This window comes from Condylostylus longicornis, unplaced genomic scaffold, assembly GCF_029603195.1.
Source record: "Condylostylus longicornis isolate FDR11 unplaced genomic scaffold, ASM2960319v2 ptg000014l, whole genome shotgun sequence".
In the NCBI taxonomy this organism is placed as follows: Eukaryota; Metazoa; Arthropoda; class Insecta; order Diptera; family Dolichopodidae; genus Condylostylus; species Condylostylus longicornis.
The window spans coordinates 2268226-2293303 of NW_026577983.1; the positions used below are offsets into that span (position 1 = coordinate 2268226).

Here is a 25078-nt window from a genome sequence, read left to right on the forward strand (position 1 = left end):
CATAATGACCATTTGTAAATGCGTAAAATATATTTTATGTACATATACAAGTATTAAATATACGAGTTACAAAAAGCTGTTCTGTTGAACCCAATTTTTAGCGCGAACAATAGTAATAACAACAAGTTGTTACACCGTTAACGAGAATACCGTTAAAAAATTACGATATAAAATGAAAGCTTTTCTTACGATAATAAAGAAAAAAACTTTTCTTTTATAGAGGAAATCTGCACGTTTGCGTGTAGTTGTAAAAATTTAACATTGAAATTCTATTGTAATGTAATAAATAAGTAGACCATGTAAAACATGCTCGTATAATACAAAATTACTTTAAATATAAATTTGAAAACATATCTAATAACATGGTTTGAACCCACGTGCAAATTTCAACCTAATAATTTAATAATCTGGTAAATTATAAGCCGCTAAAAACAAAAAATCTTCAAAATGATTTTATTCAATTTAGAAATAATAAATAGAGAACAGAAAGCTACTACGTTTATGTAAACGTGTAAATGCTAATCGTAATAGCCCATTGAAATTCTATGTTTAAAGTCTAATTTAATATGTTTTGAAATTTTATAAAAATGTTTGAAAATAATGAAATTTTAATAAGGTTAGATTCTTAAAGGTTAGATTTTAAATTTGTCTGAATGGACAAGAAATCTACATAAATTAACAAAATGTATATACAATTTCAATTATTTACTTTTTTCACTATCCTAAATATTGTTTACTAAAATTAATAAAAAATTATCATAAGTAAAGGTTAATAGTACACGCATTCTATACCGTGCTATATACCTCTTTAAGTACTACATGATAAGATAATTGCTCTTTTCTGGTTGACAAATTAGGTATTGCATTCCAATTAGACGAATTTAACTTTTGTTTAATTTTATATTTTTAATGGTAGGAAAATATTGCTAATCATTTTGAATACTGTACAGTACACAATACAATTACGTATTATGTACAAATTATTCGAGTAAAATATTATTAGGGTGCTCGGTACTCTTTAATCGCTATCACTAAATATATAAATATTATTAATCAATAGGTAAATATTTTCTATTCATAATAGAAAAACAAAATATGTAATCAGTAAAAAATTAATGTATTGTACACAAAAATTTATAAATCAATTCTTAATATTTTTATTATTTTAAATAAATTAATTTTTTTATTAATTTCCTTTATGAATAAAAAATTAAGAAAAAATTTAAAATTTTAAGACTTATTTTATTTATTTATAGAAATCATATTTTATAATACAAAAACACATGTATAATTAAAATTGAAAAACAAATTCGAATCTCTTAAATAAAGTATTAATCTTATTAAAAATTCTTGCTTTTATATTATTCTAAATAATAAAGCCTATCTATACATACATACTTGTAAACTATAGTATAATTATAATATAAAATTTTTACATAAGTATATCAATGTATATATACAAAGAATGTTGTAATAAAAAATACATACTTATATATACATACTTATATACTTAAATCTATTGAATCTTACATTTTTATTTATGAAAAAATATTTCTTTTTTCTAATATTTAAATGCAAAAAGCATTCATAATCAATAAATAATTCATTTTATTAAAAATCTAAATTTTTGATATTTTATCACAGTTATTTTCGGTATTATTATATTCCTTTGTCACTTCAATATAACTAATGCCTACAATGCCATCAGAATTAAATGCTTCATTAATCACTCCATCTTTTATCACATACTCGAGTGATTCAATTATTCTGCCATTACAATTTGCTAATATTTCTTTATTGTCCTTTGTTAATTTTTTTTGTTGTTCTTCAAGAGCTTTACGTTTTCTATCTTTTTTATGAATTCCATACATCCACCTAAAATTTTTTTAAATTTTTATTTTGCATTGAACATTCATTACATTAAATTTTCAATTTTGAACATCCATACAATTCTAGGAATGTTACACTGATATTATACAAATTAATTAAAATAGACATGCATTCTAAGTTTCCGGCACGCAATGAAAAGTTCCAATTTCAAAAAACAAAAAATCTCTCATAAACATTTAAAAAATTTTAATAATTTTTTAAACATGTTATTTTATCTCATTAACTATATAATCGTATAATATATATATATATATATAATTATTTTTTAATTATCATATTTGGATGAAACCGTCATAACTTTTCTGACTAAATTTTATCAGTGTCATAAAGAAGAAATTGCTTAATTATAGTTATTTGGTTTCTGTTTCTATTTATAAAATTTTTCAATTATTGTATGGATGCTAATATTTTTTCATTTTTAATTAAAACTTACAGAAATATAGCCACAGCAGGTGCAGTCAATGCTCCTAAAATAATGAAAATAAGAAAAAAATTTATTATATTTGCTTCAGAACAAAAATATGATTTGTGATAGTTTACCTCCAAGCAAATAAAATGCTCCTGGTAGTATATTCAATGTAGCTAAAGGGAAAAGAGAAGTAAAGTTTAAATTTTAAAATTTTTAATTAAAAAAGTTTCAATATTATTTTGTTTTCTAAATGTTTAAGCTTTCAATTTAAAAACTAAAGCAAATCTTGTACAAAACATCCTTAAGATAATTTTAATTGTATAACAAGAAAAAATATTATTTAAGAAGCTCTTTTGTTGTCTACTACTATTTTCATAACATATGGTTGAATTTTAAGTCAGTAATGTTTTGAATTTTTGCAAAATTAATTAAACATATTTTATTGTATAACAATATTTTTCAAAGTTCTAAACGATTATACGGTATCACTCTTTACATTTAAATGTTTTTTATTCATTTTTTGAGAAAATTATTTAATTTGAGCGTATTAAAATTTATAAAATTAATAAACGTTTTTTATTAATTCACCTGCATAAAGTGTCGTATACATTGGAGCATAAACTAATGGCATTAATGCTTCAGCAACTCCAAACAATGAATTAACTTTACCAAGTTCATCTACAATATATGTTAATAAATCAATTATCAAATTATGAAAAAAAAAAATTTCAATTTTTTTAATAAGACTCTATGTACATACATGTTTTATAGAATTTATTTTTATACATACCTTTTTCCACCAATTTTGTGGCAATTGATCTCATTGCAATAAATGATGTTCCATTTAAAATTTCTACTATTGGTGCTAAATATAATTGCCAAGTTGTTACTGCAAATGCATATACAAAACTTGATAATATTTTTGACATACTTGATAGAACACCAATTAGAGCATCATCAATTTTCAACATATGTGAAAGAACACCAACAGAAAAGAGTGTTCCTAAAAATATATAAATTATGTTGATATAATGTTATCAAATGTAAACATAGTAAAACACTGCTTTTATATTATGAAAGAAGGCTATATCCACCTTTTCTGGTTTAATTTTTATTAGGCATAAGTGTATTACGAGTATATTTTTCAAATTTTTATATTTTTAAAATTATATTTCATTTAAAAAAAAAAATCTTTTGTTCTCAGTTCAAAATTATTTCTATTAAAAATATCAAAAATTTTATTCCTAAAATATTTTTCTATAAAAAATTCGTATAAATTTTAAAAATAATTACTGTTTTTATTAATTTAATTACAAATTTTAAATACCTAATGAGAATAAGTCAAAAAATTTAAAAATTTTAAAAATTACCAAATAAAGAAGTAATCATAGCGTATGTAGAAAAGAAACTGAATTCAACCTCACTCCAATTGAATTGGTATCTTGTGAATAAGTAAATTACAGCCATTTCACCTGAAAATTAATTAAAAATAATTGGTTAGTTATATAACCTGATAATCTTTCCTTAAGCTTGAGTAGAAGCGTAGTGTTTTTGATAATTCAGTTCTAACTTAGTACTATAAATGTGTAGTATGTTCGATCAGCAATAAAGTACTGCACCCGCTGCCAAAACAAAAGTACTTGGTAGTGCGATACTATTTTTGTAGTTTGTTTTATAACTACAAACTGCAAGTTCAGATTTTTGAGATGTACTCGCAACAATTCAGTTTTAATTTTAGTGCTGCGGAAACTATTTTGTACTTAAAAATTTTATTTTTTGTTATTTTATTATTAAAAATGTCAGATGTAGTCTATTTATTAGAATTTTATTCTTTTAACTTTTGTTATTACGTTAAAAGAAAATATAAATTTTCATGTCAGTTAACTGCAAATAATACGATTTCTTTTAAAATTTCATTTGTTTTGAAAAACATACATTATGACAATCTTAGAGCTTCCACAATTAAAACAAAAATTTTTTTATGATAGCGTCAAATTTGTAGTTTTTGCAAGTGCGTCTTTCTGTTGTGTAAGTTATTTAAATTCTACGTTAGAAATGCGAGCACTTATTGCATTAATAAAAACGTTTAGGCATAGATTATTGTTTACGTTTTTTTCCAAAAATTTTAAAAATAAAATTTTTGAAATTTAATAAAAGTCTGAATAAAATAATATAAAGACATATTTTGTATATATGTATGCAAATTATGCATGTGTATTTTAACAGATTATTACATAGCTTTCAGCTTCGATATGATTGTTAAGCTTTATTTAGGTATCCAAAGTCAAAATATTTTAATGACCTCGTATAAAAAATTTGACAATTTACAGAAAATACAATATAATTATTTTTTTTTAAATTATACTACATAAATAATGTACAGAAAAATTAAGTATAATTATTTTTTTTAAATTACATCTGAGTATAATTACGGTAAATCTACGTGACATGTCATAAAACTTCCGTAAACTTTATTCTAAATATGATAAAGTTAAAATTCTTTCTTTTGAATACTAATTAAAAAATTTATTATTTTATTAGTTTAAAATCAAATAAAATCTATTAAAATAATAAAATGATTTGACAAAAAAAAATTACAAGACTGGGTAATATTGATGTATAAAAATTTCACGGTTTTATTATAAACTTTTAGAACTCCCTGTTGCTTTGATTTTCTTTAATTCCCTATTGCTTCGAATGATATTAAATTGTTAATTAAGTTGTTTTAAAAATCAAACATCTAAATAATTTGTGTCAATTGTGTCAATGCTCTCCTCTTATTTTCTTATTGTATGATAATTTTGAATGACAGTTAATATTTTACAAATGTCAATTATTTTTTCTAATTAAATTTTTACATTAATATTGCCTTTATATATGAATTTGTTATACAATTTTATATTATATTGAATTATGAATTACTTGTAATTGTTCTAAAAAAACAATAACTTAATGAAAACTATTAATACTATTAAAAGTTAATTTTCAAAATAAATTTTCCATTTTGAAGTTAAAGTTGTACTATTATATCAAACTAGTTAATATTGCTGTAATAAGAACAGTATTATACGAAAGTTTCCTTGTATGATTTTAATTTATCTGCCTTTAAACAATTAAATTATTTATTCATATTTTAGTACGAACTTCAAGAAAAAAAAATTAAATCGATTTAGTAAGCAGTTATCGAAAATAAAATTAATTCAATTAAAAAATACTGGAATAAATTCCAAATAAACGTCAGTATGACAATTTCAACATGTTTAGTATACAATATACTTAAACTTGTTAAATTAACTTTTTTAATTTTTTTATCTGCTTGATTAATCCAAGCGTCATTGAATACCACTATAGGAAGATGTGCTAAAACTACATTTTAAATGTTGTCACATATAATTTCGTTTAATTTTAAAATAATTTTGTTTTTTTTTTACTTTTCATTGTCAATGTTTTGCTTATTGTGTAATCGTCATAATAATTTCACACCTCTGCATTTTATTTTTTCATTTCATATAGTCCCAACATTAATTTTATACAATAATAATTAACAAAAATTAAACGACAAAACAAAAATAAAATTTAAAAAAGATTTTTCAATTTATTTGTGTTATCAATTAAAATATTTTAAGCTTGTTTTGAATGTAAAAAAGCTTGTAAAGTTTTCAAAATAACAGAATAAAAAAAATAGAAGAGGAAGCAAATAAATTTAATGAGAATTTTCAAAGAAAAATTATAAATCATCAATGTGAAAGTTTTGTATTTTATTTCTGATTTATTACAATTAATTAAACTTAGTAGTAGTAGTTTAATTTATAATTACAAAGTCATATTGATTAAAAAATTGCTGACCCTTAAAACCATCGTAAGTAATAATTAAAATGTATTTTAATGAGAGAAAAGTAGAAAAATAACTTTCCTAATATTTTTATTATCATACGCGCCTAATAATTAATATGGAAAATGTAAATAAACACTAAAATATATGGCATAACTTACCATGAAGTGGCCCAATAACAACCATAACAACGATCATCAGCATAATAACACGAATTCTTCTTTTATTTGCACCTTTTTTAAAAGCCACTTTAAAAGTATCAACAACATGCTTTTTATCAAAAAAGTCAGCTATAAAATTACTTTTCGTTACTTTTGCTAATTCTTCTTTACTCTTTTTTATTGGTTCTTCAACATAAAATAAACCATAAAGAAATGCTATAAGGTATAGAGCTGCAGAAATTGAAAATATTCCGTAAAAACCAATTTCCCTATATACATTAAAAAAAATTTTAACATTTATATTAAGCTATGCAAATAATTATTTTAATTTATTTTTTACTTGAGAAGAATCCCACTAAATGCCATTCCAAATGGTACACCCAAAGAAAAACATAAATTTAGGATTCCAATTCTTAATGTACGATCCTCTTCTGTTGTTACATCAGCAATATAACTAAAAACACCCATCAATTGGGTAAACCATCCACCAGTCAATCCTGGAAATAAAGCTTCTGTGAAACCGGATGCTTCCATGGGTAGACTTTCAAAATATGTACAAAAAATTAAACCAATAGCTGCTAAAAATTCTCCTAGAATTGGTATTAACATACAAGGTTTTCGACGGCCATGCCTGAATTGAAAAAGTTTTGATGTTTTAAATTTTTCTTTATTATTCAAATTTATAGAATATGAATTTCTGTATACCTGTCGCTCCAAGAACCCCAAAATAGAATTAAAAGACATGGTAAAAGACTTTGTAAAACCGTCTTCCAACCAGCCATTCGAGCTACTAACTGTTGAACGGTTGCTTCTTCACTGAATTTTCGAAATAATAAAAAAAATAAAGATTAGATTGCATCAATTAATATTTATATAAGTTAATAATGTGTATAAATAGTTATTTATTTATTTACTTATTTATAATTAATATTTAAATATGTTATTATTTCAGATCAATCAGAAAATTTATATGTACGTATACATGTACACATATGTATTGATCTTAAAATTAAATTCAATTCAATTTTCTTATTTCAATTGAGGTATATTAGCTCGAAACATGTAACTCAACGGCTCCTTTTGTAATCAGAAAAAAATTCAAATCGAATTACTTTTAAAATTCCTTAAATAAATTGGCTTTTTATAGTCCGATCTCCTTACTTAACTTCTACATTCTTGTTATAACTACAAGTTTAATTAGAAAAAAACAATTAAAATTTACAAATATTTTGATGCAATGTTATTCAGTAATAATATTTACTTTTAGTGTACTCGTATACACTTTTAATGTGATATAATAAAAAAAATACAGTATAAATTCACTGGAGTGAAAATGTATAAAATTACATATCGTATTTTATTGTTAACTTATGCAATATAAACTTTTGTATAAGTAAGTATATAAACTTTCAAATTTATAATAGACACTCTGTAATAGACACTCTTTTAATTAGGATAAATATTTTTTATGCAAAACTACTTTTAGTTTCTACATTTCATTAAAAAAATGTATTTATTTAAAATCTCTAAACAAAATTTAAATTGACGATGCAAATTGAAGACTTAAATATCTATAATCAAACATTCTTTATAAACCTACATTTCGTAAAACTTGTAAATTGTCGAATGCTGCCCTATCATCGAATATAGGTAATACCTAACTACGTTATTTTAATTTTAACAAAATACCAGTATAGATGAATTAAATAAAATAGAAAGTTCATCCAAATAATTTGTAAAATCAGCTCTGCTTGATATGAGATTGAAAATTCTTTACGCATACTTGTATTTATGTTTCTGTTCTTATTGTCATTTTAATAATTCATTTAACTATAGTTAAGTCAGTGGTGAAAAAAGAATTTTCCAAACTGATATCAGCAAATAATTTATTTATTGTAAAAAATTACTACAAACAAAATAGCGAATTAAATTAAATCTATTACTCTTAAAATGTGACGTCGAAAATTAAAATCAATTCCGAAATAAACAAACATGCATCTTTTCTCTATAAACAAATGTATGCGTGTGTATGAACACCTAATTACAAACATGCATGCATATTTATGAAAATAAACTTGACTTTGATTATAAATAAAACTCAAAATATTATAAAAAGATTTACAAAATTTTAACCGATCATTGTTATTAATTATTTGATTATTATTGTTTGTTTTTTTATTCTAGGGTACGTAACTTTTAATTACTTAATAGATAACTTTGTAACCTTTTTTATAGGCTTTAAATAATATGACGATTATGTTCATATTTAATTATGATTAAATAGCAACATTCAATCAATGAGAACTTTTTCTTATCACGCTAGATTTTGTATTGTTCTCCACGGCGGTGAAAATCTCCGATACTATAATATATGCAATAATTAATTAGCAAAAGCAATTTTTCATTTAATTTCTAAAATTTGAGCAGCGAAAAAATTAAAATATGTGCATACATATGTATGCATTTCTGTTTATATGTATAAAAAAGGTATTATTATTTAATTTTAGATGGAAGAGCTGAAAATTTGTTGAAAACATAATTATTATGAGCAAGTAAAGAACAAAATTCTGGTCGAAGTTTAAGGCTTTCACCAATTTTAAATTTCATTTCTTTTTTGGTGTTTTTAAAATATTTACATTTCTTTACAATAAGATAAAATTACATGTTTATTGAACGGAAAATTTCATCCAAAATAGTAAAATAACCAATTAAATTATAATTAGGTACCTATTTTTATTACAGAATTCCGGTTCGGTAAAGTTGAATCAATGGCAATATCGTAGATATATATATATAATTTTCAAATCCGGCAAATATTATAATTATGGAAATTTTTTCCTACAAAATATTAAGTTGGTTGCATAAAATGTATTTACTGTGTGTATGTCAAACAAATCATATGTTTAAGTAAACACAGTTTGTGCATTCTTCAACTAATATGTTATACTCGTACTACAAATTATAAAATATTATTATTTCATATTTTTATAGTTTCCAACAAAGTAAGATTACGTGATTTTTAATTTGAAATACTGACTGTCCAATAGATATAATAAACTTTTATCAAAAAAATTATTTTTGTGAGAAAAATTTTATCTTATTGTTGTAATACGATAATAATAATAATAATAATTACTGCAATTTGAAACAATTAAAATACTTTGACGTTGAATAGATGAAATTTCATTTTTAATTATAATTTTTATAATTTTTTATAGCTTGCTGCAATTTACATAACATTTTATTTGTTAGCATTATTCATTGATTTTTTTTTTCGGTATTTTGCCGGTATAAAAAACCAATAAAGTTTATTTAATTTTGTCTATACAAATTACATTTTTACATAATAAATGTAAATGAATATTGAAATTTTAAAAAATATGTTTTATCAATTTAAAATATTAGAGTAAGTATATAGGTTGGCAGTATCATTATATCTACATATATGGACATTATTGCGTTCATGAGTATACGTAAAAAATTGATTTCCTAAACATAGGGTTTTTAAACTTTTCCATCTTTTGCTAATTATCGACAATTTTTAAATTAATATCTAAAATTTCTGATTTCAGATTATACAAAAATGGAATTTTTTTTCTAATAAATCTAATATAATCTAGCTAACACTCAATCAAATTTAACAAGAATTTTAAAAAAATTAACTACATGTATGTTAATTAAGAACAAAATATTTTAATATTTAAATAATATATATGTATATATAAATAATATATATTATGTATGTACATAGTAGACAGCATATAAAGGAAATATTCAATCGATTAAGTAAAAATTATAAAGATTAAGGCACGAAGTTTTTATTGTTGTTCATTTCAAAAGTTAATTTAATTTACACTAATAATTTGTCCTTTTTTTCAAATGAATTATAAGATTTTATTATCTTTAAATTTATAAAAATTAGTGATTTAACGTTAAATTTCAATAATAAATATTTTGAAAAGTTTCTATAATTAATTGTAATTAATATTAAACACTTACGTTGTATAATTTTGGGTTTCCCTTCGTGTTAAAGCATCACAGATTTCATCACCATATGCCATATTTATTCTACAGGCCTTTTCCAAATTTAAATTTTGTGTTGCAAGACCTACATACATATGCATATATAATTTTATAAAAAAAAAATAATTTTTGAATTATATTATTTGTCTTTAATCTCATATTTTCAATATATGTGTAGAAATAAGTACGTACTTGCCAAACAACTGGGCATAATGTAACATGCTGCAAAAAATTTAAAAATAAATTGTTATTATAAATATGATATTTTATTGAAAATTGTGAGCTTTTAACGTAACACACCTAACATTGGTTCAACAGTAATATTTTGCCATACGTGAATACATTTCTCTTTTAATGTTTTATTTTTCCATTCCTTTGGCTTCATCTTGTGACTGTCCAATACTGTTTGAATCGTCATTTATATACGATTTATTTATAGATCTAAAGATTGAATTCCGTTTTGATATTAAAATAATTTAGATTTTTTTTTTAATAAAAAATTCCGCCTATAATATATAAAAATCTGTAATGAAAAACAAAGATTTTTAATATTACACAATTTCAAAATTTAATTTGAAAATGTTATTATCTTAAATTATAAATTTATATAATATTATTAATTTTCTGGTATATGAGTGTGCGGTCTAGAAATACTCTCTAAATGTAAAAACAAAACCAATGCGATGAGCGAAAACGGCGAACGATTTCCATTATTAACCCAGAATAGCAGGGACAAATTCAACTGCTCAGAATTTTATATCATATAATGTCACACACATGAAAACAGATGACGTTGTAAAAAATCATCAACAGTAAAATAGGATTTTGGACTATTTTCTTACCGACAGTAAAATCCCCGACGGAAATTTTGCTTCACTCTGGGCAGTCCCATTTAAATATATACATTTACACTCTATATAAATTTAAACAATTCGACGCGGAAAATCGCTCTTGTTCTGTTTTCAGCTTAACGTCAACGACCTACGTAGTGCAAAATTTAAATTACAAAGTAAAAAATTACAGTTGATTGCAATGTTCAATGCTTTAAATAATTTTTATTAAATTAAAATTTTAAGTTTAGAAGTTTCTTACCAGAAATGTTTACGATTATTTCTCAATAAAAAGGTCAAATGAATTGCCAAAATAATTAAAAATATATTTACGAGCTAATATTTCAATAAATGCACCAGGGTGAAAGGTCGCGTATATTTTAGACTAGCAAAAAATATCGATGCATATTTTCAATACATAAAACAACAACGACATTAGTACCAAATTTGCGAAAATGCTTCGATACTCCAACACTAGACTACGAGTACTTCGCACCATTACATTAAGGCAATTCTTATAAAAAAATCTGTATGGATACTTTTCTTTTATATCAATGTCAAAGTATATCCTTTATTAAATTTATTTTTAAATATCGCGACGCTTAATACCTTTAATAAATTTATTAATACTTAAAATTTTTGTAATTTAAAATTGATGACAAATTTTCGAATTACATGTCAATAATTTTATATTCATCGGATGTCTTCACATATACATACATACATATGTATGTATATACATGCAGATAATAATGTTTAACAATTATTTTTTTCTACGTGTTAAAATCAAAATGGTTTATTTACATGAATATTAATTGCGAGTTATTGAGATTTTAACGAACTCTTAAAAAAAAAAATTAAGGTTATTATAAATATAAGGTTTACATTTTAAATTTTATATTTCGGCATATTTTGTTATCATTTAATTCATATATAATAAAAATAAGCAAATTAATTACAGTTCGTTATACTCTGTAAATTTAAAAATGAAACTGAAAACAAAATTTATACATAGCTATACTTACATACATGTCTTAAAATAAGTGACAAATTGCTGTTTAATATTTAAGCAAATTTTTTATTTATTATTTTGAAGATTGTTAATTTGGGACTGTAAATATTTGTTAATTAATCAACATTTTATTTAACAAAATCGTTTAAGTAAATGTATACCTACTTTATTTTTGAAATACAAGTATTGTTGACAAAAATTAATTTATTTTTACAAAGATTAATTTTAAATTTTTGTGTTTTACTTTTTTTTGTTGTGTTAAAAAATATATTCTTATTTTAACAGAATATAAGTCTATCCGTATAACAATTAATTTATGATTTTAATTACATATAAGAAAAAAGCTCCAAAGATTCAAAGAACTTGCATTTTAACTATACATATATTTTTGTGTTGTATAAATAATTGCAATCCCCTAAAATATTAATGCACATTATTAGAAATAGCTGCTTTTAAAATACGAGTATATATAGTAAAATTAAAAATGTAAAATATGGTATTTAAAATCAATTCCACAATGTTATGAACATATTTAAATTTTTACTAGATTCAATAATCAATAAATAATGCACTTATCAGTTCCAATACTCTTATAGGTAAATAATGAGTGAATTCATAAAGAATAATAAAATTGGGTCAAAACAATGGTTTGTAAAGAACCACTTTTCCTTGAACAAATGATAAACAGCTTTTAAAAACATCCCAAAAAACTTGTAAATTCGGAAATATAATGCCGCAAAAATTCAAATTTTACAAATTTCGAGAAGCGACAAATTGGGAGGGAGTAGTGCTGCAAAAAAAAAAAATTTCTATTACAATGAATTATTAATTAATGTCTAAAAGTTGTTACAATATTAGACTTCCATAAGTTTCCGTCTAAAAAGCAAAACTATATCAAAAATTTGAAAAAAATAGTGTGTTAACAATAAGGGTTAATTTTAACAGTTATTTTGTTTTAATTATCGATTGTGCTGTACAAACGATGAAAAAAGCAATTTGCTACTTTACTGTGTTTCTGAAATTCAAAAAATATTTACGGCTTCTTTAAAATAAATATTCCAGAAATAGCATTTTTAGGATTTTAAGTGGCTATAACCTTTAGAAGAAGGGGTATAAATTTTCTCCTAGAGAAATAGATTTTTTACTAAAGATCTGTTTGTATGAAAAATTTCAGCTTTCTTCTCAAAGGTTTGTAAACAGATACACGGACAGACTAATTGGCGGACGAACAGAGTTAAACTAATAAGCAATTTTTTTCGGGAAAGTGCCAAAAATGAATAAAGAAATATTCATTTTTTGCGGTTAACATGAAATTTAATTGCTGAATATCTACTATATATTAATTTAGTATTTGTATAATTTATCTTACTAAAGTAATATAAAGGTAAAAATCAAAAAACAAGAATTCATTTTTTACTTCAAATTTTTATAAAAAATTAACTAAGGCAAACAATGTTGTCGCACATAGTAAAATAATAAATCATAACTGTGCAATATTTCATATTAATTTCCGTTATTAGTTTATAATAACCATTTTTCATAAATCATAATATATATATATATATATATATATAAATAATAAATCATAATAAATAAATTTGACTATATCGAATTCAAGTTCACTAATTTTTTAAATACTTTCATCTGTTTCCGGTATTTTGCTTCAATTCAGATGATTTAATTCAAAATTTTTTAATTTTTTTTATAATTTCTAATTTTCCTTGTCTTTTTTTTAATTTGATTTGAAAATTAATCAAAAAACGCAAAAAAATTATCCTGAATTAAAAGTTAATGAGGCAAACTTTAAAAATAATAAAATAAAGAAAAAAATTCCCAATTAAATCTTTTTAACATCGAAACAAATTAATTATGAAAAAAATTAAAACAATTAACGGAAATCAATTTTCATACCCAAATTATATGATTTTCGGCGAAAAATTCACATATAAAAGCGGTAAAAATAATTTTAAAACAAACTTAATAGAAATACATTTTACTTAAATAAATTTAAAATTAACATTCCATAATATTATATGTATGTATACAAAAGCATATACATACCTATATTATGTGGTATAGTACACATCTTCTTATATTTTCTATGTATGTGCTTATAATATATTTATGTTTATATAAAAATTTGTAGAAGAATTTTTGCATACATTTACGAGCATACCTACGAGTATAAACATTTTTAATAACGAACGGTATGCCATAATTATATATATATAATGCAAATATCTATATAAAAACAGGTGATTAATTGAAAAAAATTTAAGTAGTACTGTACTTGTAGTATATTTAAATATACAAATTTCAATTGAAATCTAAAATGTATGTATATAGGCTTACATCATTTTATACTTATTATGTAATTGAATATTAAATTTAATTATATCTACTTTGGTATGAGTTTATATGAGTGGTTAATTTAGATCTAACGTTTAAAATAAGGTTGACATTTTGTAGAAGATTAAAAAAGTCAAATTTTAAAACAAGCAACTTTTAAAGATTTACGACTGTTTTGCTAATAGAAATCACATATCGAATATCGTTTTAAGAAAATTTCAAAAAATAACATGTTCTATCTATACCTAAGACCATCCGCTCCAGTGTTAAAAATATACTTCAATAAAATTATAAATAAAAACTTCATGTTTTTAAGAACGTTAAATTAAGAACGTTGCTTTAAAATTTATCATATTTTTTTTTTTCGAATTTGCTGATATCATTTAGAAATTACAACGCAATGCACCTTAATAAAATCGATAATTTTTTTACTTTTATTATCTTAACTAATCAAATGACAATAAGCTTCTCTTAGCTTTTTATATTAAAAGTAGAGAAAGTATCAAAATACGGAGTACCGAAATTATTGACATAAAATAAAATTCGAATTCTATATTGCGTGATAAGAGCAAATTACTTCAGTTTCAACACGAGTTTTGAATTTTTCATAGATAACAACATATACCAAATGAAATTTCGATAAGTGTTTTAAATAACATCCACAATAATCGTAATTATACACTATATTGATTCCAGTATATTTGCTTTCATTCTTTATAACTTACTTTATTGTTCATAAACAATGAACGAAATTTTTATTCATTAATTGAAAAAGAACCTTATGATGCCGGCTCATTCTAATTTCAAATATGTATGTATAAAAAAATTTTAAGTCATTGTTTACAAACACGACAATGTTGTATTAACGTAAATGAAATGAATTAAAAATTCTCTGTATTATATTTACATTACATACATAATATGTTCATATATACATATATATACATATATTTCCATTCATTACCTATACATATTATAACAGAATTAAATTATTTTGGCATAATGTACATTAAAAGCAAAATATTTTTTGGCAAAAGCTTTATTAAATTTTAAAAATTTTTGAAGATTTTAAATTGATTTTTAATTAAAGTATTTTAAAAATCATAAAATTAAAAATCATTAATTTTAATATTTAAATAAAAACTAAAATATTAAATTAATTTTCAATTATGTAATTAACATTGTGATGTACAAGTAACGTATTATTTAAATTATTTTAATTGTATGTATAGCGAAATATTGAAGTAAATAAATTTTTAACAGAACAAACAAATAACCCGATATTTAATTTAACTCATGCTACTCGTATTATCATACATTCTTATGACAAAACAAAACTTTAAAATTATTGTCACTGAATATTGAATTTTAATCATATATTGCTATACTAAATCACGACTGACCATTCGTGATCCCTAATTTATATATTATTATAGAAGACGATATCACAAAATCTATGCGATTAATTAAAATTTAGCTTACAATTGGTTTAGAACAATAATCAAAGAAAGTATAATTTTCAATGAATATTATGAAAACGGCAAATCTTCTTTAAATAATGATCTAAAATCGTGTCACTAATAATATCGTACTTATAAATATAATATAGGATTCTAAAAAGCTATAAATACTTATTTCTATAATTATAGGTCTTTCCATAAACAAAGTATATCGTTATATATAACGAAACCTAGGCAGTATTTGTCTTCATAACAAAGAAATATATTGCAAACCTAATTTGCTCATAATCATAAACAAGCCTCATTTTTATCATTATAGTGAAATTAGAATGTCTAGCACAGCTCAATTATATGAGCTGTTTTAATTTTTATAAAATAGTTAAAAACATGTTGCGGCATTACGTTTCTGAAAATCACTTATATATTTTTAATATTGGATAAAATATCAAAAATTGAAATATAAAAACAAAATAATTTTTTTAATATTAACTCTGCGAAAATATCTTTAAAATAAATTTTACTTAAACAAAATAATATTCTCCTACATAAAAAATAAGATCAAGATTTCACTAAAAATTTCTTTATTTATGATGCTTTGCGAAATCAATTCACATTTTTAAAAATAAAAAAGTAAAATATCTACTACAAAATTTTTTTATTAAATTAATGAATATTTAAATGAAATTTCAAGTTCAAACTGTAATTTCTACTTTTTCTTCAGGTTTCATGTATACAGTTTAAGCTTTTTCATTGTATATTTTCGAGTCAGTAGAATAAAAAGAGGAAAAAAAAATTATACCAGAAAAAGTATGGTTATAGTATAATAATATTACTAAAATTTCGCGCATAAAATCAACAAAAGACTTTAATAAATATTACCTTACACAATACACACATACGTTATATGAATAACAATAGTATAAGTATAAGAAAAATATTTTATTATTAGATTTCATTTTAAGCCAACTACAAAAATTTAACAAAATAATTATTTGATTTACGAGTATTAGCATCGAGGGAAAAAAATTTCAAATTATATGTAAAATATACGACTGTAATATTTACATTAAAATTTATTATTAACGCATGTTACGCGTTAAGAGGACAATAGTAAATTCCTCTTAATATAAATATAACAAATGTGCTTTTAACATAAGTCATAACATGTAATTAATTTGTAATGGATAAATTTCAAGATTAACTATAAAATTGATATTGTAAACGAAATATGTATTCTTTAATATTTCTTCAAAAGTAAAATATTCTAAAAATACAAAAAAAAAAATAAATGAAATGTAACAAATGATTGGAATATACTGTTTTGTGAGTTTTAAATTGAAAAATTGGATCTATTTATCTGAAGAACATATACACTCCTGGTAAGTATAATTGTATATAAGATGATATGATTTTAATAGGATAATTTGATTAAGGTCTGACAACTTTGACAATTTAATGTTTTATACAGACAAAATAGGCAATACACTTAAAACCATGTACAATATACTCAATTTGTATTTTTTCATAAAGAAATTTGTATGTTTTATTATGTTCATATAATTATTTAAAACATATAAAAAATTTTATTAGTTTATAATTTTTACAAACACTTGAGAATATGTATATATATACAACAAGTGAATAATCTTATACTAATTTATTTACTAATATTGTACTACATTTATGTAAGATTTACAAACGATTTAAAATATTCTAAATTTTTATAATTCACTTATTTGGTTTATTTAAATTTGCAAGAAAAAAATATTTCCAGAAGAGAAATGCAATTTCTATTTATTTCTATTCGAACCGAATGAATGGTCAGACATTATATATTTGTATACACGTACGTAGTTAATACAAATAAAATTCATACACATGCATTACGTAATTTCAGATTGTCGATTTTAACTTATTCTTACTTTTGATTCTAACAGTTCTAATTTATGTGTTACGAGTATGTCTCAAAATAAAGCACGTTCGATAAATCCAAACTGCAAAATCGGCGAAAATAGTTTGTTCGTAAGTTACAGTTGTGCTTAAAGACAAATTTTGTAGTTTTTTTATAAATATTGCAAAAATTTTATAAATTAAAGGAAGAGCAAAATAGATAAAATTGGATTTTTGTTCATTAAAGCGGTTATTCCATACTCATTTGTTTCACTCATTTCAATTATTATTTCCAACTCTAACGATTAGAAAAATTTTTAATAACTTTGTTAAAATAAATTATAACTAGGAACACCACTTACAATAGGTAACGTAACTTTTAGGAACATTAACTAGAATATTGAAAACGTTAGCTTAGCTATTAATTTTTTGAATATTTCAATTTTAAAATATACTTAAAGTCGAAGTCAAATTTGTTATTTATTATACAATTACAACAATCTAAATTTAAGATCTGATTTTTTTTTTAAAAAAAGTAAAATTTATTAATTTATTAAACTTAAATTTATTAAGTTTAATTAGACTTACGTAATATTTTAATTCTTTAAAAAAAAAATTTTATTTATATAGCTAGAGCTAGTTTTTAAAATTAATAAAATCCTTGAACTCTTCACAATTCTTTTTTACTTTGTAATGAATTTTATAGATTTTTCAGTATATATCAAAGAAGAATACAACATAGAACGAAGAATGAATTTGAAATTAAAATTGCAGCAATGTAATTAATTTACCTTGAAAAACTTTTCTGAGCTTTTTTTCCATAAAAATTTTTTTTTTGTGTAAAATTATATAACATATTTTTTCTCTTATACAGAAACATAAATTTTCTTATCCATAAAATCATAATTAAAAATTAAAATAAATATTCATTCAATTCATTCATTGCAATATATGGATGTTGTTTTGTATGTGTTTTACACAAAAAAAATTTGTATTAATTATAAAATTTAATTGTGGGTAACTTTAAAATTTAATTGCATTTGGCGTTCAAAATAATTTAAAAAAAAATCCATTAATTTAGCAAGTTAAAGTTAATACAAGTAGTTATTATTTTTAAAACAAAAACAAATGTAAAAATTTTTCACTAAAAAAATTATTTTTTTTACAAGTTTTATAAATATATGTGAGTTGTATGGCATTATTTATCACGTTTTTCTAAAAATTATTTATAAAAACATTTTTACAATATGTAATAAAAATCACGTGCGTATTTAATTTAAATAATTTATAAATACTTATTTCGTGTAACTCTTAAGCATGAAATTCACTTTTCAAGATTACATATTATATAACAAATGTATGTACTATGTAATCTATGATAATTTCCAAAAACGTGAGTTTAAAATCAATAAACATATACAAATATTGATTATTAATTATAAATTTTGCATAATTATTAAAGGCGAAGATAAAAATCAAATGAAAAAACAATTTGATTATCGTAGAAATTGTCTAAAACCATTGTTAAAGAAATCAAGAGAAAATACGATCCCAAAATTATTGATTATAAAATTATAATCATAACCTCACAATAATTAAAAAATTAATTTTATATCCTAGTCGAAATCAGTTAATCTCTTATAAATTACTCCTTTTTTTTTTTTAAATAACTCAAAAAAAATATTCAAAAAAAATTTAATTTTCAAAAAATAATTATAAGAAATTTACCACTAACAGTTGATAACGTGAACTCTTAAATCAATATTGTCTTCTGTATGTTGATAAAAATTTATTAATTAAATAAAAATTTTTGAAGAAGCTAAATGCATAGTTAAAATATTTCATTTATTTAAATATTAAATATACACTTGTATTATTAAATTAAATGCTTCCTTCAAAAATTTGAACCCTAAAATTTTTCACTTCTCAAATTGCAAAAAAAAAATTACTTAAATTAAACGCTACAATTTTACTGATCCAATACTCTAAATAAACTATACTATTTTGATAATATGCATAATTACATATATTTATTATAAATTTAAAAAAAAATACAATAATTCGCAGTCTACTAGTATCTACGAGTATATACAATGGAATTACTGTAAGAATTTGTTGTTTTAGTTCAGTAACCTTAAAAATTATAAACATCTGCTTTTTTTATTAAAAAGGATAAACATTGGCTGTTGTGTGAAATATTTTAATTATTTAACTGACAAATATTATTAAAAATTTAAATATGTAGTACAAATTTTTTTTTTTAATATATTTTCAATTTCATTGAATAAATCAACAAATATAAATTTATTATTAATTGTTATCAAGAGTACAATGACATTTTGATCGTATTTTTTTAATATGTACATGCAGTGCACATTCAGCATGAATTGGAATGCGTTTTAAATTTTATTTAATTTTGATCTTTTTTAGGGAGACGCCTTATTCAATTAGAAAAATATGTGCATGCTTGTATAATAATTACATATTTGTTTAATATCGATTGGATCCTAAGTACATCCAATCATTCAGTGCATGATTTTTTTTATTGCTAGTTATATAAATTGAATTAAATCAATTTTTTTATAAATAATTCTATCAATTCTATAAAAATAAATATAATTATTAATTGGCTTTAGAATCTTAAAAACATTTCGATATATTATGTATTAAATGAGACAATTTATCTTAAAAATTAATTTAATTCACAATATTAATTATACTTTTTAATCAGCTAGTGAACGTAAATAGAAAATGCTTTATATATTTTTATATTAATGAATAGGAAAAAATGTATTTATAATAATTATGACGTACATACACTTATTTACATTTTATGGCATCAAAATTCAAAAATGAACTAAAAGTATATCACAACGAAAATAAATGTTACATGATCTAAAAATACGTAAACCTGTTGTTGTTCCAGTCGAAATGTAACAAAATTTTGTAAAATTGATTTCTAAAATTGAATTTGGAACTGCATCAAAAAAATAATAACGAAATTTTTGTTAGCATTCATGTAAATCGAGCTTCTTTAAAGTAAAACTTTTAAAAGTGAAATTATTCTTAAAATTGTAGTCAAAGTATAATAACTTTTGCAAAAATTGATGTCAAATAATACAACACCTATATATATATATATATAGGTTAATATAATTATACTTTCCAAACAATACATATAGCATATGAATTCGGAAGTCAATTTCAATAAATACAAACTAGTTATCGAAAACAAGCATTTTTAAAACATTCTTAAAACATCTGTAAAAATAATGTTATTATACGTATTTAAATATTTCACGTTGTGGAATTATCAGTACCTCAAATCATAATTAATATTAAGACCAACATACATATGTACATATATTTGTAATATAATATATAAAACCAAATTTTATTATAATATTAATTTAATATTTAATTGAAAAGTTAATAATGTAAGAGACCACATTATAAACTTTTATATTTGAAAAATCTTAAATTATATATAGAGCTATATACATAAGTATATGTAATACTGCTTTTATTTAATTGTTTATATTTATTTCATTTACTAAGAAAATTGTTTAAAAAAAATCTACAAATTGTTTTAAAATTCCAAAATCATGAAAAATGCAAAATCTGAATCCGTAACCAATAGAGGAAAATTCTTAATTATGGAAATTGTGGATTTTTAAAGGAACCGCCTATAATATCTCCGCTTCAAGTATAAAGCTGGAGATATCCCCAAGGGAGAAATAATTACAAGTCTAAAATAATAACGACGCCGGATAGCCAGTACCGAGCAGTCACACAGGATGTGCACGGCGGTTTTCGCACTGAAGAAATTTCTTGAAGAAATGGATAAAACATTTGTTTCAGATTGGGTGCCAAATCACAAGGGTTTCCAAATTCCAGGGATTTTACCAATTTTTACAAAATTTTTACTAATCAAGTTTTTTTTTTATTACAACTGTCGTGCTGAAAAAGATAGGAACTTACTAGGCCTTTACTAAGCCTTTTGGAACAGTTTCTAAAATGCCTAGTAAAGGGCTTAAAATAAGCATATTGCTTGATTCTGTATTTTACGTATCTTCGGAATACAAAGCATTCCGAATCGACGATAAAATATATCGTCGTTGAGAAATGAAACAGTGTATATCGTATACAAACTATACCGATCGCACACTGGGTTATTTCTCAATAGACGACATGAAGATACTATTATTCGACTACGCAAGTGATTTATTGTTGCTTCTTAATTTTTAAGAGAAGTCTTAAAAAAATTGTCTTAAAAATTAATTAATTTTTAGAGATGTTTAAAACATGCAGTTCAAAATCAAATTAATTAGGTCTGGTTTTGGTCAGAATCAAATTAATTTGTTTCTTTTTTTTTGTATTCTAATCTTATATATGTATGTTAGGCAATCCATTTAAATGAATTATTAAATTAAGATAGATGCCAGACAAACAAGCAAGTCGAATGGTACAATGATACAACTAATTTGTTTAGTGTAGTTTTATTACTCAAAGAAGTTTATCGATACATATAAAATTATATATAAAATCTCTTGATTTTTGAATTTATTTCAATGAAACTCTTATTTTGTTATAATTACATAAATGTACATATTATGTATGTCTGTACCCATACGAAAAGTTTTTTTTATTCAGATATTTATTTAAAACGTAACACAATTTCAAAATGATTTGCTTTAAACAACTTGAGAGCTTAGAATAATGCATAGAACAAAAATAACCTCAAACAACCATAAATATAATATTTATATACATAATTTATGTGCGAGTACATATATGTATGTTTGTAAAGTCATATAAGTAGGTACATTAATATAATTTGTTGCACCTTATATTTTACAATATCTGAATTTTTTTCATAGCATTTTAATTAATATTTTAGTTTTTTATTTAAATTTGTTCTAAAAATTTAATAAATGTAAAATTAAAAATTTTTCAAACCAAGTTTCTGATTCTAAGTTAACCATATTAAAATAATTTTTAAAATTCTAACTAGACTAACAACATTTCTTAATTCCAATAATAGACAAATGTAAATGAACTCTTGAAATGTAAACCACCTCATTGCGTTCTTTGCACCTTATTTACACGACACACGAACGCAATGAATTTTACTATTGATTTGAAAAATTTGTTGCTATTTTATTTTCAATTTGTTATTTTAGAAAACATAATTAATTAGAACCATAGAACTATAATATTTTTTATGTAAAGACGAAAAAAATTGAAAAATAGCATATAAGTATGCACATACGCCTTGTTTTTATATAATTTTATATCAAAGTAGAAAAAATGTATGGGTATTAAAAATTGGAGATTTTAAAAAATAATTTAATACATAATTTAAATAACATGTTTAAATTTAAACTTTCTAAAAAAAAAATTGAGTATTTATTTGGTAATTAATAATTATCATTCTATATAGTTACTTTTATATTCTTCTATGTCCTTGAATGTTATATACGTTATATATTATAAATACGATTAGTTTTTTCCAACATTTATATTGCGGTTTTACTTAAGATTTAAATTTTAAAGTATCACTGTATAATATTTTCCAACGATTTCTTATGCATAATATTATATTATTTGTATTAATCATTAGATGGTTTTTTCTTAGAATATCTCCATAATGATTTGTATACCTTATTACCAAATTGTTTTCTACGAGAAATCTGTATTAATATTAAAAATTGCTATAATACTTATAACAAAAACTATGATGATTAGTTCTCGTAAATTCTACGTCTAGGCTTAACATTATAAGCAAATTAAGCACCGATACCATTATAAGCAATACCATTAGCAGGCAAAATTTGCTGAAAAACAACTATTTATTTGGTTAGAAGTTGAGTGAAGTGAAAGTTATAAAAACATAGCAAAAGCAATAAAATTTATTAGGATCCTTATGTACATTTAAATATTAAGTTAAACAATACGTAATACGTATTAATGATATTGGTTGGAAGATATAATCAATTGCAAGGATGCACAAATCATTGCTTGTTTTTATTATATCAATTATATAAACATGATACGAATATTTGAAAATTTATAGCAAAAGTTAGAAAATTTTAAATTTCATCTTTATTGAAAATAATTTTAAAAAGGAAACAAGATATATTATACTGATATGGACACATATGATACATACAAATATGTTATAGTCATCTAAAGGCGTAATTCATCAATTAATATTAAAAATAAGATCATATGGAAGATATTAAAATAGTTTCTCATTTTAAAAATTTTCAATAGCCTTCAATAAAAAAATTAGACACATGTATAACACATAACATTTAGAAAGTGAAATCTATTGACATAGAAATATTTTTGGTACCCTTCTTAGATGTTTACTTAATATATACTAACTATAGCAATATATAATATGTAATTATATACCTAATATTTAAATTGTATACTTAATGGAAAAAATATTTTTTTTATAACATCGCCGTTTCACCTACGATTTTTATTATGTATAGGTAAATATATAATTATTTAGTAAATAGAACTGCATATAAATATAATTATAATCTATAATATTATGTAATATTGTAATCTAGGAATTGTATTGTTAAAAACGCGATTTCTAATTAAAAATTTTATAAAATTCCTTTTTTTCATCATGCTCGTAATTATGAAAACTTTAAACACAAAAGATCTGTAAAACTTAAATAATTTTACTTTACAAAAATAAAATTAATATTTTCAATGACAAGCTAATGCCATAATATATTATCAATTTTATTGCACAATTCTCTACACAATTATAGAAGTTATACAAATAGTGTAAAAATTGAAAAAAAAAAAAATAGTATCGATTTATATTTTACCTTTTTGCTGTACATTCATACATAAATATTATATAAAAATCTTTTATTTCACTTTTTTTTAAACCATTTAAACATTTCATAGCAAAAACATTGTTTTCGGTGTAAAATTTCTAATTTATTTTAAGTTGTAAACAGACGAAATTAATTTTTCATAAAATTATTCGATTTTTTATTGCAACCTTTTATTAACAAAATATAAATGCTTTAGAACAGATTTTACGAAAAAAATAAGCAACAAATTATTAAAAAAAACACTTTGAAGAACTACAGATTTTCGTTTACTGTTTGAAATTTAAAACCAAGTATGTATAAGCCTGAAAAAGGCTAAAAGATTTTTAAAGCTTAATTAAAAAGTCAATATAAGAAAA

General features: G+C 22.1%; 1 protein-coding gene across 3 annotated transcripts; it reads right to left on the reverse strand.

Annotated features, from left to right (window-relative positions):
* Positions 1-1403: 1403 nt before the first annotated feature.
* LOC129605786 (solute carrier family 46 member 3) lies at positions 1404-24821 on the reverse strand. 3 transcript variants are annotated; one of them, XM_055515722.1, is made up of 13 exons: positions 24711-24821; positions 10616-10838; positions 10508-10537; positions 10292-10400; positions 6998-7108; positions 6633-6923; positions 6293-6561; positions 3670-3771; positions 3090-3302; positions 2888-2977; positions 2431-2472; positions 2324-2357; positions 1404-1875 (listed from the first exon to the last, which is right to left on the reverse strand). In XM_055515722.1, the coding sequence occupies exons 2-13, from the start codon at positions 10731-10733 to the stop codon at positions 1620-1622; spliced, it is 1665 nt and encodes a 554-aa protein (XP_055371697.1). In that variant the 5' UTR covers positions 10734-10838; positions 24711-24821; the 3' UTR covers positions 1404-1619. The 3 variants fall into 3 exon arrangements, with proteins under 3 accessions (XP_055371697.1, XP_055371699.1, XP_055371700.1); XM_055515724.1 differs by lacking the exon at positions 24711-24821 and adding an exon at positions 11158-11236; XM_055515725.1 differs by lacking the exons at positions 10292-10400; positions 10508-10537; positions 10616-10838; positions 24711-24821 and adding an exon at positions 7207-7345.
* Positions 24822-25078: the final 257 nt, after the last annotated feature.